Source organism: Terrapene carolina, unplaced genomic scaffold, assembly GCF_002925995.2.
Source record: "Terrapene carolina triunguis isolate 2854851 unplaced genomic scaffold, T_m_triunguis-2.0 Scaffold179, whole genome shotgun sequence".
NCBI classification, from domain to species: Eukaryota; Metazoa; Chordata; order Testudines; family Emydidae; genus Terrapene; species Terrapene triunguis.
The window spans coordinates 7,252,161-7,268,633 of NW_020664530.1; the positions used below are offsets into that span (position 1 = coordinate 7,252,161).

A 16,473-nucleotide genomic window follows, 5' to 3' on the forward strand; every position below is an offset into this window, starting at 1 on the left:
ATTAGTGAGTTGTGGTACAATAAACTGATCAGGCCAGCTGAAACTCATTACTAGATACTAATGAGCCCTGTGCCCTCTTTCATTGGGATGCTGTTATGGCACAGGCTACAAATCCTCTTCCATTTCACAACCTCTCAATAAATATGTTCTAGGCCCCCTACCTTTCCTCTGTATTACTTCTGAAAAACAGTCTAAACTGTCATGTCTAACAGTGATGATATTCTCCCTCTCATTTGAACTCTGTGGTACACATTTGTGAGTGTAGATTGTTATATTGTAAAGGAATCTTTTAATTTTAGTTTCTGCTTAGTATATATTTTATTGTACTATGAAAATAACTCTGCATTGGGCCGGAGGATAAAAACAGTTTAGGAGGGTGTCTTTACTGAGTATTCATCTTCTAGCTGGTCCTTCTCTGACCATTCAAATTCAAAGTCCCTACATCAGCCTGTCACAGGAAAACCCATTTTTAAAATTTTTTATTAAGAGTGGAGTATTTGTCAAGGTAAGTACTGGACAATCCTATTCCTCTCTGGGGTATGAGGAAAACGGGAGTTCAAAAGTATTATCTGATCATTTAGAGTGTGGGGATAGTTATAAAACATGTACGTTTTTCCTGAGATAGCTTAGTTAATTGAGACTTGCCTGCCATGACAAAAAGCGTCTTAAAAATAAGTTATTATTTAGCATAATACAATATTTCAGTTTTTCATAAAGGATTATCCTGTGTATATAACCCCTTCCTCTCTTCTCCCTTCCCCAATCTTAGCTTGCCTTGGTGACCTGGAGGGACTGTTTGTTCAGGCCGTTAAATAAGCAGGTACATTTTTTATGAATAGTGCATTATTTCGCAAGGTTGGTATGAAAATGTCACAAGTAACTATTCGAAGGTGAACTGCAAAAGGGAAGAAAAAAGCCTTCTGCGTCTCCTTTAATGAATTTTTAGTAATATGGGACATCAGCTGAATCATCTGTTACATATGAGGGATGGGGAGAGGCTGTACATTTTGTGTGCATGTTACAGACATATGGTTTAGCAAAGCATGAATTGGCAAGGTTCTACTGTATATTTCAAATGTAAACAAGCAGAATTTATTAAACCAAAGTTTAGAGGTTGCTTATATATTATAGAGAAGCAGTAAAGGCACAGACAGATGCTTTTATATTTCTTTGCAGTTCGTTAGCTAGAATATTGAATTATAAGTTACTGATGTGCACAACTTTCAATGATTGTGGAAGTTCTGTTTGGTGTTAAGATTAGCGCATTGCCTTATTTCTTTTTCAGGAGATTGGATTGTCTTGAGCGTGGAAGTGCATGCCTGATTAATTACTGTATTTATTGACCAAGTAGTTGGTTTTAATGTATGTTGACTCCTTTTTAATCCGTATTTCAAAGGTAACAAATGCTGTGTTGAAACTGATAGAAAAGGAAAGAAATGGTGAAACCATCAACACCAGGCTGATCAGTGGAGTCGTACAATCCTATGGTAAATGAATTTTCCTTAAGATTTACTTGTAGCCACTTGGAAAATCTCCCACCAGAGCCCTGAAGCAACGTTTTTACCATAGCTGATTAAGAAAGATTTTTGCAGTAGAAGAAACTTTTAGTAGTGTAATTTGCCATGTAAAATTTTTAACTTTTATTCTATCTGAGAATGGGGGGAAGTGACAGACAAATATATGCCTCTAAAACAAAATAATGCAACCTTTTCTGTTTTGAGAAGCAAAAATTCATAGCTAGGAATAATCAGAACTCTAAGCTTGTAGTAGATGTTCTTCTTCAAGTGATGGTCCCTATGTATTCCACTCTTGGGATATGCATGCGAAACGTGTGTTTCAGTCTGGAATTTTTTTGCAAGCAGTATCTCTTCGCCTGCCCATGTGCTGTAGCTCTTGTTGTGGTCCGAACCGAGGGCATAAAAGGTGGTGCATGGTGACACCTCTCCAGTTCCTTCTTACCACTGCATGGTCTGAGTCGGAATCTTCCTAATCCTCAGCTCCTTTTTTACTGTCATTACTGTAAGATATTGTATATACTTAGTTTGAGTAGTCTTCAAGGCATAGTCTACATAGCAGAGTTAGATAGTGGTATTTTCCCCCCATTTTCTTCCACACACAAGGATATTTTTCCTCCTGAGAAGTCTGGGATTATGCCCAGAGTCCCAGAGTTCAGAAATTGTGTTTCTTGCCCTTGCTCCTCTTCAGAGAAGTGATAATCAATGCTGCCTGTACTGCGTGGGTGAGGCTCATGTTTCTGCCAAGTGCAGCATCTGCTGCTCTTTTTGCCGCAGAACTTGTGAAGATCGGGAACTGAGACTCAGAAAACATTTTGCGTAGAAGTCAGTGAAGCCCGAATCAGATCCAGACTGGGGACCATCCTCTGCCCCCCTACATCAGTCTCACCAGGTGGGCAGTGCCCCTCTGAGCACGAGTTTGGGAACAGAGGCTAAGACTGTTAAGCCTAGGCAGAAGGCTTCACATGAGAACCAAGGGCACTCTCATAGACTTACGGACAAGCCATCTTTGTCTAAAACCACCCCATCAAAGATGGGAGAGCTGCCAAGCACAGGCGCTCCGGCTTTAGTCCCAAATAAATCTTCTCTGCAGGAGAAGGCGGTACAGATCCAACGGCTCTAACATTGGCTCTGATTGTGAAGGCTCAGGATAAACAGCTCCTGGTGATGCCATCCATTTCTAGAGCTGATGCAGTATCGGTAGCGGCATGGCCCCAAAGGAGGCCTGACCACCGTGGTGATGAAGGAAGCTCCGGTTCAGACAGCTCTGTCAATGGAGACTCCTTGTACCGAAGGGTTATCAGAGACCTGGGTCTCCCTGGAGGACTTGTTTGCTTTTTCCTATCTGCATTCACCCCTCCTATTGAGGACCATCTCTAATCCGGGATGCCGTTACACCAGAGGAAGACATTATCCGAACAAGGCAAAGTTGTTCTTCCATTCCACCTGCCAGCCTTGGGTCGTAACCATTGGTAACATCAGTCCCGTTGGAGATAAGGGATCCAGCTTTCCAAGCAAAGAGTTTCTCTTGATGGGGCTGTCAAGACCTGCGTCCCGTTATTGATGTCACTTCATTCCCCTCCACTGATATTCAGAGATTGCCTTACTCAATTTGCCAAAAAAATTGTAATTATCCCCTAATTACAGACAAATGGTATTAGAGATTGTTCATGGTTGCTATTTGATAGTTTCTGGTACCTCCAACCCACAAACCTCCAGGCCAATGGGGGTTGCGGGAAGGGCGGCCAGCACATCCCTCGGCCTGTGCTGCTTCCCGCAGCCCCCATTGGCCTGGAGCGGCGAACGGCGGCCAATGGGAGCCGCGATCAGCCGAACCTGCGGATGCGGCAAAGAACAAACCGGCCCGGACCGCCAGGGACTTTCCCTGAACAAGCGGCGGACCAGCTTTGAGAAGCACTGTTCTAAAGGGTTGCAATACATCCTTAACCAAAGCAGAAAAGCTGTTACTCGGGAAAATGGAAGAATTTCTTCTTTTGGGCTCACAAAGAATCTCGTCTCCAGAATCTGCTGGATCCCTTCTGTCTTAGAGTATCTGCTTATACTTAAGTCTTCAGGTCTTGTGCTCAATTCTCTGCGAGTGTATTTAGCAGTGGTCATCACTTTCCATCCTCCAGTGGACAACAGTACAATATTCACTCATCCTGTCACAACTAGATTTCTGAAGGGGATTCTTAAATCCTTTCAACCATTAGTGAAGTTTACACATCAGTGGGACTTCAGTTTTGTTTTATTGTCACTCACTAACCCCCACTTTGAGCCTCTAGACACACGCTCTGTGGCCCATCTCCATTCACAGCTCTGTGGCCCATCTCCATCTTCCATGGCTTCACTCCATGAAGGTGGCCTTCCTAATAGCCATGATGTCAGCCAGAAGAATCAGTGAGCTCGGAGCGCTCCTGGTGCACCAACCATTATAATTCTTTCTATAGAGAAAAGGTCTTGTTACGACCTCACCCTAGATTCTTTCCTAAAGTAGTTTCCAAGTTTCATGAGAATCAGGTAATCCACTTGCTTCAGATGAAGAGAGATGGTATTCTGTAGATATCTGAAGGACTTTAGCTTTTTATTTGCAAAGAATGAAGGATGTTAGAAAGATACCTTAACTATTTGTTTCCATAGCAGAGAGATCAAGGTCAAACTATATCAAGGCAGAGACTTTCAAAATGAATCTCAGGTTGTATTACCCTTTCTTACCAACTAGCTTATATTTCCTCTCCAGAGGGGCGGTGAAGCTACTTCAGCTGCATTGCTGAGAGATACAGCCTTCCTAGAGATATGTAGGGCAGCTTTTTGGAGGTCTTTGTATACCTTCACGAGACGTTATGTTCTGGTCCAGTCAATAACTGTGGATACAGCTGTGAGGGCAGCAGTACTACAGTCAACTACACTTCTGTGTCCTTTTACCCACCCCATCTCACTACTGCTTGTTAATCTCCCACGTGTGGAATAAACACATGGACCATTTCTTGACAGAAGAAATGGAGGTTACTTACTGTAACTGGAGGTTCTTCAAGATGTGTGCTCTACTACCCACCCTCCGTCCTCTGTGCTGCAAAATGTTTGAACTACAGTAAGAATTGGAAACTGGAGTGATGTCGGCCCACACAACCTTTTCCGCTTTCTGTTTTGGAGCATGAGAAGAGCTACGGCTCGTGTGCGGGACAACAGGCACTGCTTGCAAAAAATTCTGCACTCAGGCATGTGGCACACATGGTATCGCATGTGTGGAATACTGATATGGACCACACACCTCAAAGAACCGCCAGTTAAAAGTAATAATCTCCATTTCATTGTTACCAAGAAATTATTTAAGAAGACTGTGCTGTAGTTGCAACAAAAATGTTGTTTTGGAACAAAAATATGAGCTGCAACACAAACATGGATTTTTTTTTTCATTTGCATTAAAATCTGATATTGTGCCCTACAGGGGAGTGAATGAATGTTAATTTGTGTGTGTGCCTAATTTATTTATCCAAACAATCTAAGTTTTTAAAAGAAAATTCCTTTTTGACATGAATAATGTGAAAGTTGGCATTTGAGCTAGTTTCTGTGATACTCACTGTGGAAACCATAATGTCATACAGTTTCCATAATCATTAATTATTTATAGTAATTTCTGCTTAAAAAGCTAAATTTCAGTGTTCCCCATGCAACTGACTTATATTTCAAATGCACAATAAAAATACCTTACATGGTTTTTAAAGCGGTGGCTCTCAACCTTTCCAGACTACTGTACTCCTTTCAGGAGTCTAATTTGTTTTGCATACCCCCAGGTTTCACTTCGCCTAAAAACTACTTGCTTACAAAGTCAGACCTAAAAATACAAAAGTGTCACCGCACATTGTTACTGAAAAAATGCTTACTTTCTAATTTTTACTACATAATTATAAAATAAATCAATTGGAATATAAATATTGTACTTGCATTTCAGTGTATAGTATCTATAGCAGTAAAAACAAGTCATTGTCTGTATGAAATTTTAGTTTGTACTGACTTTGCTAGTGCTTTTTATATAGCCTGTTGTAAAACTAGGCAAATATCTAGATGAATTGATGTACTCCCTGCAAGACCTCTGCGTACCCCCAGAGGTACGCCTACCCCTGGTTGAGAACTACTGTTTTAAAGTATTAAACTTCATTTACATGTTAAACATTAAAAATTTCTCTTTGTAAACCCATATTAAATTACTGTAATGGCTGTCAAGAATATGCAAAAAATTCCACAAAGAGCTTATTCTTTTCAAACCCCTTCTTTTAGTATATACTCCAAATAGTGGTTCCTTAACACTTTTAAAGAATAGAGCTTAACCAATTTTAAAGTACTGTTTTCCTTAACACACAATGCAAACAAATTGTACACCTGTCTCACTGGATTCACTATTATGAGAAAATTAATTGCACTTCTCGTCTGTTTTAGTTTTCTCTGTCAGTGTTTTAAATATTCTGGTTATAAGTGCTATAACCATAGATCTTTTATGAAGGTCTAAATTGTGCTTTGGTAAGAAATACTAATTCTGTTAAAAGTCCCTGGATCTTTTGCCTGCCTTGTTTCAGTTCTTCCTGGGTTTTCTGCCCTGGAACTTGGTTTTGAAGATAAAACTTGGGTTGTCTAGGCTGGTTTTAGTACTAATCCTAGATGTTTGTGGATTTTTTCCCCCCCTCAATATTTCCAAAGATTTTTCAGAAATTTTTCCATGAAGCATCTGGTGCTTTGCATGTCATTATATAATGCGAATTTCACAATCCTCCTTGCAATGTATATCTATTAAATGTATTTCATAATTGTCAAACATTGCTCATCCTCACTCTTGCTAAATTGCCAAAAAAGAGTAGTCTCTTTCTGTATTTCAGCAAATTTAATAGTAGTACACTGGAGTGAGTTCTTCTGTATTATTATGACTTCATTATTTTTATAAAATAAATTGCAACTAATAATAAATTCTGAACCATGTATGTGTATATAATGCGCATACATACATATTCTAATATAATACACATAATTTGTCAGAAATAAAGGGCTAAATACATCATCTTTTTCTAATTATCGTTCAGTGACTAAACTCAAAAGCCCATACATTTCAGTGTCTACAAACTATAAGGGTCTGATGTTGGCTTTTTATCTTAAAAAAATTATTTAGGCCCTGATTCCATGAGCTGCTTTCTGCTGTCCATGCAGAGGCTATTGAATAAGTCAATGTCTCTGCCCAGGTGAAGCAGCTTGTAGGATCAGGGCATTAATCTTTTACTCTGACATTATGAACAACCTATAGAAAAAGTTAGCAATTCTCTTTTATGATTTAATATTGGGTAAACATTTGGAAGAACTATAATGTTCCCAGGTGCCTTCTTTACAGAAAAATATATAGTGGGATTTCTTTCTAGAATAACCAAGAACCTAGAACATCATTGCTGTCTTAAGAATTTAAGAAAGGGTGTATTTAGCGTTAGTGGGAGTTGAGTGGCTCATTTCCCTACACATTGCTGGAAAATTTGTCATTGTGCTTAATATTAAAATTAGGAGATCATTCAAATATAGATTTGGTTTCTTACTTTTGTCTTCTCTCACTGTTGCCTTCTCAAGTGCATATTTTCAAAATGGAAGGGGAAAAGGAAAACTTTACTTACGATGAGGTGGTGGGGTTTTTCCTTTCCCTTTGGCTTTAGTTAACATAGAAGCATCTATTTATTTCTCTCTTGTCCCCGGCCCCAACCCCCACCCCAAAGTTTATTTCTTCTTACCCTTTTGCTTATGTGCATCTTTTCATATATTTCTTCTTTCCTCCCCTTCCCGCCCCAAATCTCCCAGTTCACACATTTTTCTCCCACAGCCTTTGGTTTATGTGTTTTTTCCCCCAACTCTTTATGATCAGGTAATTCCCATTTTCTTTCAAACTCCTCAGAGGAGGGAAGTGTTCCTGTAGTACAATCAGCAGCTTGAAGCTGACCAAGGCATACAGTCCTGGCTAATTTTTATATTGCTGCCTTTGCCAGCTTCTCTAGGAAAACACATTTTTTCAAGGCTGCACTCTTTATGGGGTTCTCACAATTAATTGACTTAGAAAATGTGAAGTGGCATAAGAGAGTGTGATGATCCTGTTCTGTTTACATTCCTGATAACTGCATGTCACAGTATTTTCATACATTGGGATAGGTTAAGGACATCTTTTTACTTACAGTTCTTATTTTCCTTATATAGTGGATTTGTCAGACTTTTGAACTCAGCTGAAGTTCAGGTTTGTGTGAAGTAACTATCAATTTTCAGGAACTGTTTTCTTGTTCTCTTTTTGCATAGCACCTAGTACAATGGGATCCTGTTCCATGACTGGGGCTATGTCTACACTACCGCCATAAGTCGATCTACGCTACGCAACTCCAGCTATGTGAATAATGTGGCTGAAGTCGATGTACCTTAGGTTGAGTTACCGCGGGGTCTACACCACGGGGAGTCGACGGGAGAAACTTTCCCGTCAACTTACCTCACTTTTCTCGTCAGGGGTAGAGTACAGGGGTCGACTGGAGAGCAATCTGCTGTCAATTTGGGGGGTCTTGACTAGACCCGCTAAATCGACCACTGGTGGATCGATCTCAGAGCGTCGATCCCAGCTGTAGTGTAGACGTAGCCTGGGGCTCTTAAATGCTATCATTCAAATGATTAATTAAATAAAGACCACTTTATTCACTAGTTGAAATATATACCTGTCTCAAGGAAGATGAGCAAGAGGCTAAAGGAATACCTTTGTTCCAAAGGTCAAGTTGTGAAAATCAATTTATTTGAATTTTTATTTAGATGAAAACTGTAAGCACACATTGTCAACCACAATTTCATCTATCCTTAATGACGTTGTTTGAATTAAATTTTTTTATACAGAATAGATTCCTGATTAATTGGGGCGTCTCTCGGTGCACATTATTGGTTTAGAATTAAGGATGCACTTCTGGGATTTATAATTAATTGCATAGAGAACTAAACACTCAGTGTACAGTAGATCATTTAACAGAGGATAAATTAATCATTGTGTACTTTGTTTTTTAGTGGAACTGGGACTGAATGAAGATGATGCATTTGCAAAGGGACCTACACTAACTGTCTATAAAGAGTCTTTTGAATCTCAGTTTCTCGCTGACACAGAGAGGTTTTATACAAGAGAAAGTACTGAATTCTTGCAACAGAACCCAGTCACAGAATACATGAAAAAGGTGAGCTATTATTAAGTAGCTGGGGTTCAGTGCTTATTTCCTGGATCCGGCTGTCCATTAGAGGTAAGCACTAATGTAGATATTTGAGTTCTTAAGATGCTAATTATTGTAGTAAAGTAAAAACTATGCCCTGTCTTTCCAGTGCCATTTGGACAGAGATGTTCTTATTCCTATCTTTGTTGCTCTTAGCTGGTTTGAAATTCCTCCCTCTTCAATGTATTTACAGTGATTTGAAACTCTCCTTAATGGGCAAAGCAAAAGAGGTGATGGAATAAATTCAGATACATCAAAGGCCTGTCAAATTTTCCAGTGAAAAAGCTATTAACTATGTCTCAGGGTCTACAGGCTCATGGGTTCGGTTCCAGCACTGGAAGCTGGCCTCATAAACAGTACCGAAAGGCCTGCACTATTAGGCCTTACCTTCATTGGCCAGGCAAAATCCCCTTTTCATTGAGAAGCAGGTTTTAGGGAAAGTTCAGCAGAATTCTCTTTGAGAGCATTTGTTATTCCAGCATGGGAGGGAGAGGTCTTTTTTGCTTGGTTTGCAGTGTGAAGATATTTCAGATGCCGCTTCCCCAATGGCCCAAGTATATTGCTGCTGACAATATATTGTCGTCTCTTTTGACATTAAGACAAGTCAGTGACATTCTTTGTGGCTTTTGCATTTTTGCTTTAATTGATGCCTACATCTGCACTCTTTCAAGCACTTTTTATTCTGCCAAGCTTCAAAGAGTAATTGTGCAGCCTATTAGCTGATATACGCATCGAAATGGCAGACATTAATGTGCCCTGAATCTGGTGACCACTTTGTTGTGACTTGGTTCGCTCAAATCCTTTGTCCTGACTGCAGCTGAAATCCATATGGACTCCCAAAATGATTGAGGCTCATGTGTGGAGGATGAAATGTGAGTGCAAACAGGAAGAGGGCTGAATATTGCATTCTAAAATCATTGCTTGGTTTAGAATTGAAGTGATCTCCACCAAAACTTGCCTTTCTTTTTAAGAGACAAAGGTCCAGATCCTCAAAGGTTCTTAGGTCTTGATCTGCTCATTGTTGCTATCCCTAACTTCTTGTTGCTTAGGGGGATCATCGGTCTTGAGGTAGGTGCCTAGGGTCTCTATACAATGCAAACGGAGATTTACACACCTAAGTAAGGGATCCTCAGAAGTCAGCAAGCTGAGCTGTGAGCCACCTAACTTAGCCAGAGTGAAGCTGAGGAGAAGGGCTTAGGTGCCTAGCAGCTGACCAGGTGCACCTGGCTAATGGGCCACTGATAGGCACCTCCCTCTGCTCAGGATCCTCAGCTACAAAGCCTCTCCTGAAGTTAGGCATCTAAGCCAGGTTAGCCACTTAGGTAGCCTGTGCCTAGCAGCCAAAACTGTCTCTTGGTCTCCTGCTCGATACTTGTATCATGCTTGCTCCACATTCTGTGTGCCTCTGGCTGTCTTGTGTAGGCACTAGGCTGCCCAGCTATCTGGTCCGTGGCCTGTATCTGGACCTTCTGCTTCAAGGTCTGACAGGTATTAGGTCTTAGGTCTGCTCAGAGCCCGCCTGTGGGACTGAGCCCCACTGGTGAGATAGGTGTTCCCCTGCCTAGTTTGAGAATGCCCTAGGCTGTTACTGGAAGATTTGATTAGATTATCCTATACCATTGATGTTGCCTAAAAACACTGCTTTTGATTTAAAATCTCAATTCTTACTTTATCTAAACCGGTAACCAAGGTTGTGGCCTGCCCTAAAGGAATTGCCAGGGAAAGCCACAGCTAGATTGCTTTCCCTTGAAAGGACATGGATACAGCCCTCCGATCAAGAATAGACAATCTGCAGTAAATTTTTGAAAACAAAGATATTTTATTTAGATGTGAGTGGTTACAGTAGAAGAATAGAGATAGATATAAGGATTATAGTTAAAAGAATAAATGGCACTACAATACAATAACAATACAATCATTCACTTAATACTCTATAACATAACTGTGACAGGTTCGGTCACAGAGACCCCCTTGGGACTGTCACCTGATGTGCCAAAACTACCTCTGAACCTGTTTTCTTTGATGGCTTGGGACTCCAGAACCCTGTCTTGTTGAGCCAGACACGCTAGCCTGCTGCAACACAGACCCTGAGTCTGAACCACGCCCCCAAAGCTGCAGACTTAAATGAAAACAGCTCAGCAAGTACTCCTGTTTCCAGCACCCAGACACCCAGCTCCCAATGGGATCCAAACCCCAAATAAATCCGTTTTACTCTGTATAAAGCTTATACAGGATAAACTCATAAATTGTCCACCCTCTATAACACTGATAGAGAGAGATGCACAGCTGTTTGCTCCCCCAGGTATTAATCACTTACTCTGGGTTTGTTAATAAACAAAAGTGATTTTATTAAGTATAAAAAGTAGGATTTAAGTGGTTTCAAGTAATAACAGACAGAACAAAGTAAGTTACCAAGCAAAATAAATCAAAACACGCAAGTCTAAGCCTAATACATTTAAGAAACTCTATACAGGTAAATTTCACCCTCAGAGATGTTCCAATAAGCTTCTTTCACAGACTAGACTCCTTCTTAGTCTGGGCCCAATCCTTTTCCCTGGTACAGTTCTTGTTAATTCCAGCTCAGGTGGTAATCAGGGATTTTCTCATCACTGGCCACCCTCTTTGTTTTGTTCCACCCCCTTTTATATCTTTGGCACATGGCGGGATTCCTTTGTCTCTCTCTGGGTTCCCACCCTTCCTTCTAAATGGAAAAGCACCAGGTTTACGATGGATTCCAATGTCATGTGACATGTTCACATGTCCTGTGAGACTTCATTACCCATGGCTGGCACACACATATACAGGAAGGCTTACAAGTAAACAGCCATTTACAACCAATTGTTCTAGTTAATGGGAGCCATCAAGATTCCAAGCCACCATTAATGGCCCACACTTTGCATAGTTACAATAGGACTTCAGAGTAATATTTCATATTTCTAGCTTCAGATACAAGAATGATACATTCATACAAATAGGACGAACACACTCAGTAGATCATAAGTTTCGAAAGGATACCTTACAAGAGACCTTTTGCATAAAGCATATTCCAGTTATTTATATTCACACTCATTAGCATATTTCCATAAAACATATGGAGTGCAATGTCACAGTAACTATAATAATCATATAATAATATATTAGTTAGACATTCAATACCAAATACTTAATACTAAACTAAACATCCGCTGGCCAGGCGGTTACTTGATGGGTAGGGGAAGATCTCACTCAGACCACAGCCAGCCAGCTTTATTTACAAACGAAACCAATACACTCTTGGATAGTAAATAAAAGAAGGATTAAACTTACAAAAGCTTTCTTAAAATCTCTGAGACAGTCTTTGGTCCTTCTGCTCTGTCACAATTAGAGTGCGACGACTGCCGGTGGTTATTTCTTTGCCAGCTGTTGACTGCTGTCGCCGGTGGTCTCTAGCTGCTAGCTCCTGTGTTGAGCGGCTGCCTGTTCCTGAGATAGAACAGCTCCTCAGGTAGAAGAGACGGAAGCCCACTTGGTAGCTGCTGGGGTAGCTGCTGCAGTGGCCCCCGGCTGGCTGGTTAATGGAAGCAGGCATTGTCTGGAGTAACCTTGGAATTCTGCGGTTGCTGCTGCTGCAATAGCTGCTTTTCAGGCAGCTCTCTCTTTGCAGGGTTCCGGTGAGGCTTCTGCCACTGTTCCTTAAGCGTTGTCATCTTTTCAACTGTCTTGCAGCCTCTTCTTTCCTCCTGATCCCACTGCAGGGTTTAGCCTGCTGGCTGTCACCCTTATATACGACTTGGTCACCCAGGCTCAGCCAATCAACTTCCAGCTTTTTGCTGGCTCTGTGCCAAGCTACCCCCCAGTCATGTGTACCAATATGTGACTAGTACCTCCTCCTTCTCCTCACTGGAAGTCCCATGTATTCCTATGGGCTACAACATATTCCTATGGGGGTTTTTCAGTTGACCTGTGGATGACCCCTAGCTACTTCCTGTTTGGAAGCCCCATGTATTCTTATGGGCTATAATGTAGCTCTATGGGATTTTGCTGAAGTGGAATTTACCATTGCATCACAAGAAGTGAAATTATTACATCATAGGTAATGGACCCCTATGTGCCTTAGAAATGGAATCTTCCACTACATCACCCTCCGTTACTGGATTTTCTAATTTATACTACAATTAATTTCTAGTTAATTAAAGATTTATTCTTAAAACTAATTACTAGTCTAAGCATCCCAAAGGGGCCTGACACTACCACTACTCTTTTATGTTCAATTAAGCAAGTTATATTTTTTCCAATTTTAAACCTCCTCCTGAGGTTTTTCGGCAAACCTTCCTTTTTAAGGTAATTCGAACAACTGAGGCAAAATCTTTCATCACAAGGGGTCCTGAGTAACTTCATTTTACCTAGGTCTCCAAGTTGCTCATTAGCTGTGGGAAAACCTCAGGGCTTTGGTGGCTTTGCAAATGCCGACTGGTAGAAATTTAGGTGGCATGGGGATTTAGGTGTCAACTGGGGGGTGGTTTTGGAAGTGTCAGTGGCACCTAAATGGTGTACATAGGCCCTGGAGACAACACTGAAAAAACGCAAGGAAAACAACCATCAAATCACTTCGTTAACAAACTGGTTCCCATAGAAGTGGATTATTAAATCTATCTTTTCTAGATCTTCTAGGGTAATGGACCCTACAAAATTGTTCCAATCAAGAACTGAAATTCTTGGATAGTTTTATTGGCAAGTCTCTTTCAGACAATTAGGAACAAGTTCGATAAAGATTCTTTGACAATTTCCAGCCTGGTTCCTTGGGTCAGTCTTGTATGCAGAATAAATAGATTTTATTTTTTCTCACATAATGGCTGTTATATTGACTTCAGTAAATTCCCCCACTCTTCAAAGTGATCCTGTCTTCCTTCCCAGAGCTTTTTGTGTACGCTAATGCAGTGGTTCTCAAACTAGGGCCGCCGTTTGTTCAGGGAAAGCCCCTGGCGGGCTGGGCCGGTTTGTTTACCTGCCGCGTCTGCAGGTTCGGCCGATCGCGGCTCCCACTGGCCGCGGTTCGCCGGTCCAGGCCAATGAGGGCTGCAGGAAGCGGTGTGGGCCGAGGGATGTGCTGGCTGCCCTTTCTGCTGCCCCCATTGGCCTGGAGTGGGGAACCGCGGCCAGTGGGAGCTGCGATTGGCCGAACCTGTGGACGTGGCAGGTAAACAAACCGGCCTGGCCCGCCAGGGGCTTTCCCTGAACAAGTGGCGTCCCTAGTTTGAGAACCACTGCTCTAATGAAAACATGCTTATGTGCTTTGGAACCATGGTCCTAGTTATAGTTGTATCAAGAGCACTCTCTATTCCATTTCATTATACCTCATAGACTGGAAGGAGGTAGCTTGGTCCTTGATTTTAAAATGGATGATCTACAAAAATTTCAAAATGGATACATTAAAAGCCATCCTAGCATCATTGGATTTGCGGTAGTTACTGAGTGTCAGTCAACTTCATAACATCTGTCTTCATGTTCCAATAATTGTTGAATCAGTGATTCCTGTTTCCCTTTTGATTTATTGCCCTGGCTTTGTCTGGCCTCCCTAAATAATAATAATAATAATAATAATAATAATAAAAAAAAAGAGAGAGAGAGAGAGACAGAACACCACACCACACACAAGTAAAAATAGAGGCAGTATTAGCTACAGCACTGAAGAGTGAAGGAATCCCAGTACAGTAATTCCCAATCTAGACGATGGGTTCATCCAGGCTTCCTCACTGCAGGACATCAAAAAAGCTGTCAGAAGGTCATTGCAACTATTTCAAGAACGAGGGATTAGTGGCAAATTTACAGAATTTAACAGGATCCCAGACAACCTTGGAGGCCTGAAAATTACACAGAAGGATACTTGTTCCCCTCCAAGATGATGATTTTAAGCCTGGAAAGAGAGATGAAAGCTCTCCAAGGGCAGAGGAAATCTTTAGAAAGGAAATGCACGGCCTCACTGGGAATCATAGTCTGAGGGCAAATTCTAACACTCTGGGTCCATGACTACCTTCACCATCTTAATTTCTCCTCATAGAGGATGCTCCAGCATGGAAATCAAATTCCCAATCCCAGCTGAACAGCCCTCATAAGAATTCAGCTGACAAAACCAAAAAAACTGCACATTAGACACCAGTCTAATGGGGGATGGAACACACACAACACATGCAGACCAAGGGATGTGGCCCAGTATGCAGTTGGGCTAGATACTAGATCACTGAAATAAATTTCTTCTCCACTAATTCTTTTCTATGCTCTGGCAACACGGATGGAAATACCCACACAAGTTATCAGAACTGTTTAGTTGTGATTAGGTATTAGATTATTTCTCCTGCTTTTTCCTCTTCAGTGTGTATGTATAGTGTCCTTGGAGTATTCCGACTCCAACATCGCAGGAAGATTAATTTTTCCTCAGTTTCTTAATCAGACGATCCTTGTGCTCATATACTTGGTGATTTGTGCAATATAAATGCCTGGAACAGAATCATTCTCCCCATAATTACTTACTCAGATGGTAAATTGGAATACAGTTAAGCAGTTTTCTGCTGTGTAAGGCATCAATTGAGACAGACATGAAGAGGTGCAAGGAAGGCTGTTGCAAGCCACCCAGCTAAATGTCAGCAAAGGGGCTTGAAACAATCATCTATATTGGTAAAGTGAGACCACAAAAAGCAATTTGCACTTGATTGACTCACATGGCTTTCATGCTTAACTGCCATGTGCTAAATTCTTGGTGAGGATAAATGGCATCATACAATGATTTCTAAACCCACACTACTTTAGTACATTGGTGTCAACAAACTTTTCAGCATGTGGAGGTTCAGATATGATTTATAATGTAAGAGGGTTCCAGTCAATTTCTTAATTGGAGTTGACAAATGGACATTTAGCCATGCAGATAGATTTGCTGAGTTGAGAAGAAATGTGCTCTCACTCCATGGGAAATGGGGAGGAGTAAAGCTGGGATGGCCTGTGTAGCCATAGGAAAAGGATGGATTCATAGAGACCCCCATCAAATTTAAAAATCACAAATTCAGTCTGAGGTTTTTTATCTACTGTTGTTACCTGAAACACCTAAGATTATTACAACAGGTTAAAGAAATATTTACTTTTTCCTGGTTTTATAACTTTGTGTATTTCTTCTGTATGATCAGCTGATTTCCATTATTGTTTTTGTGGGTGTGTCTCCCTCCTCTTGCTTTGTGAAATGCTTCTTAAAATAGAATTATGAAAGCACAGAAATTGGCAGGGGGACTTGAGCAAGTGCAGTATCAGAAATTATTTTGAGCTCATTTTTTGGAAATGAATAGATTTCAAGTTGACTGTTCCCTTTTGACTGATAAATTTCTTGATACAGTGCTACCTATAAGAAGGGGATAAGCAATGGAGTCTCTTGACTCATAGAAATGTAGGAATTGCCATGAAGCAAACCAGCTGTCCTATTAGTCCAATATTCTGGATACTGGCCAATACTAGGTGCCAGGGCCGGCTCCAGGCACCAGCGCAGCAAGCAGGTGTCTGGGGTGGTGAACGGAGAGGGGCGGCACGTCCGTCTCTTTGGTTGCAATTCGGCGGCGGGTCCCTCAGTCCCTCTCGGAGGATAGGACCTGCCACTGAATTGCCGCCGAAGAACGAGGCGGCGGCGGTAGAGCTGCCACCGATCGCGCTTTTTTTTTTTTTTTTTTTTTTTTTTTTTTTTTTTTTTTTTT

General features: G+C 41.1%; 1 protein-coding gene across 1 annotated transcript in view; it reads left to right on the plus strand.

The window, feature by feature from the left end:
- LOC113407010 (cullin-1) overlaps positions 1 to 16,473 on the plus strand; it is an 83,036-nt gene that overhangs the window by 42,261 nt on the left and 24,302 nt on the right. Inside the window, exons 5-7 of the mRNA XM_026654064.2 lie at positions 770 to 820; positions 1,397 to 1,487; positions 8,568 to 8,731. Coding sequence (XP_026509849.1) covers positions 770 to 820; positions 1,397 to 1,487; positions 8,568 to 8,731 — 306 coding nt within the window. The remainder of the gene's footprint in view (positions 1 to 769; positions 821 to 1,396; positions 1,488 to 8,567; positions 8,732 to 16,473) is intronic.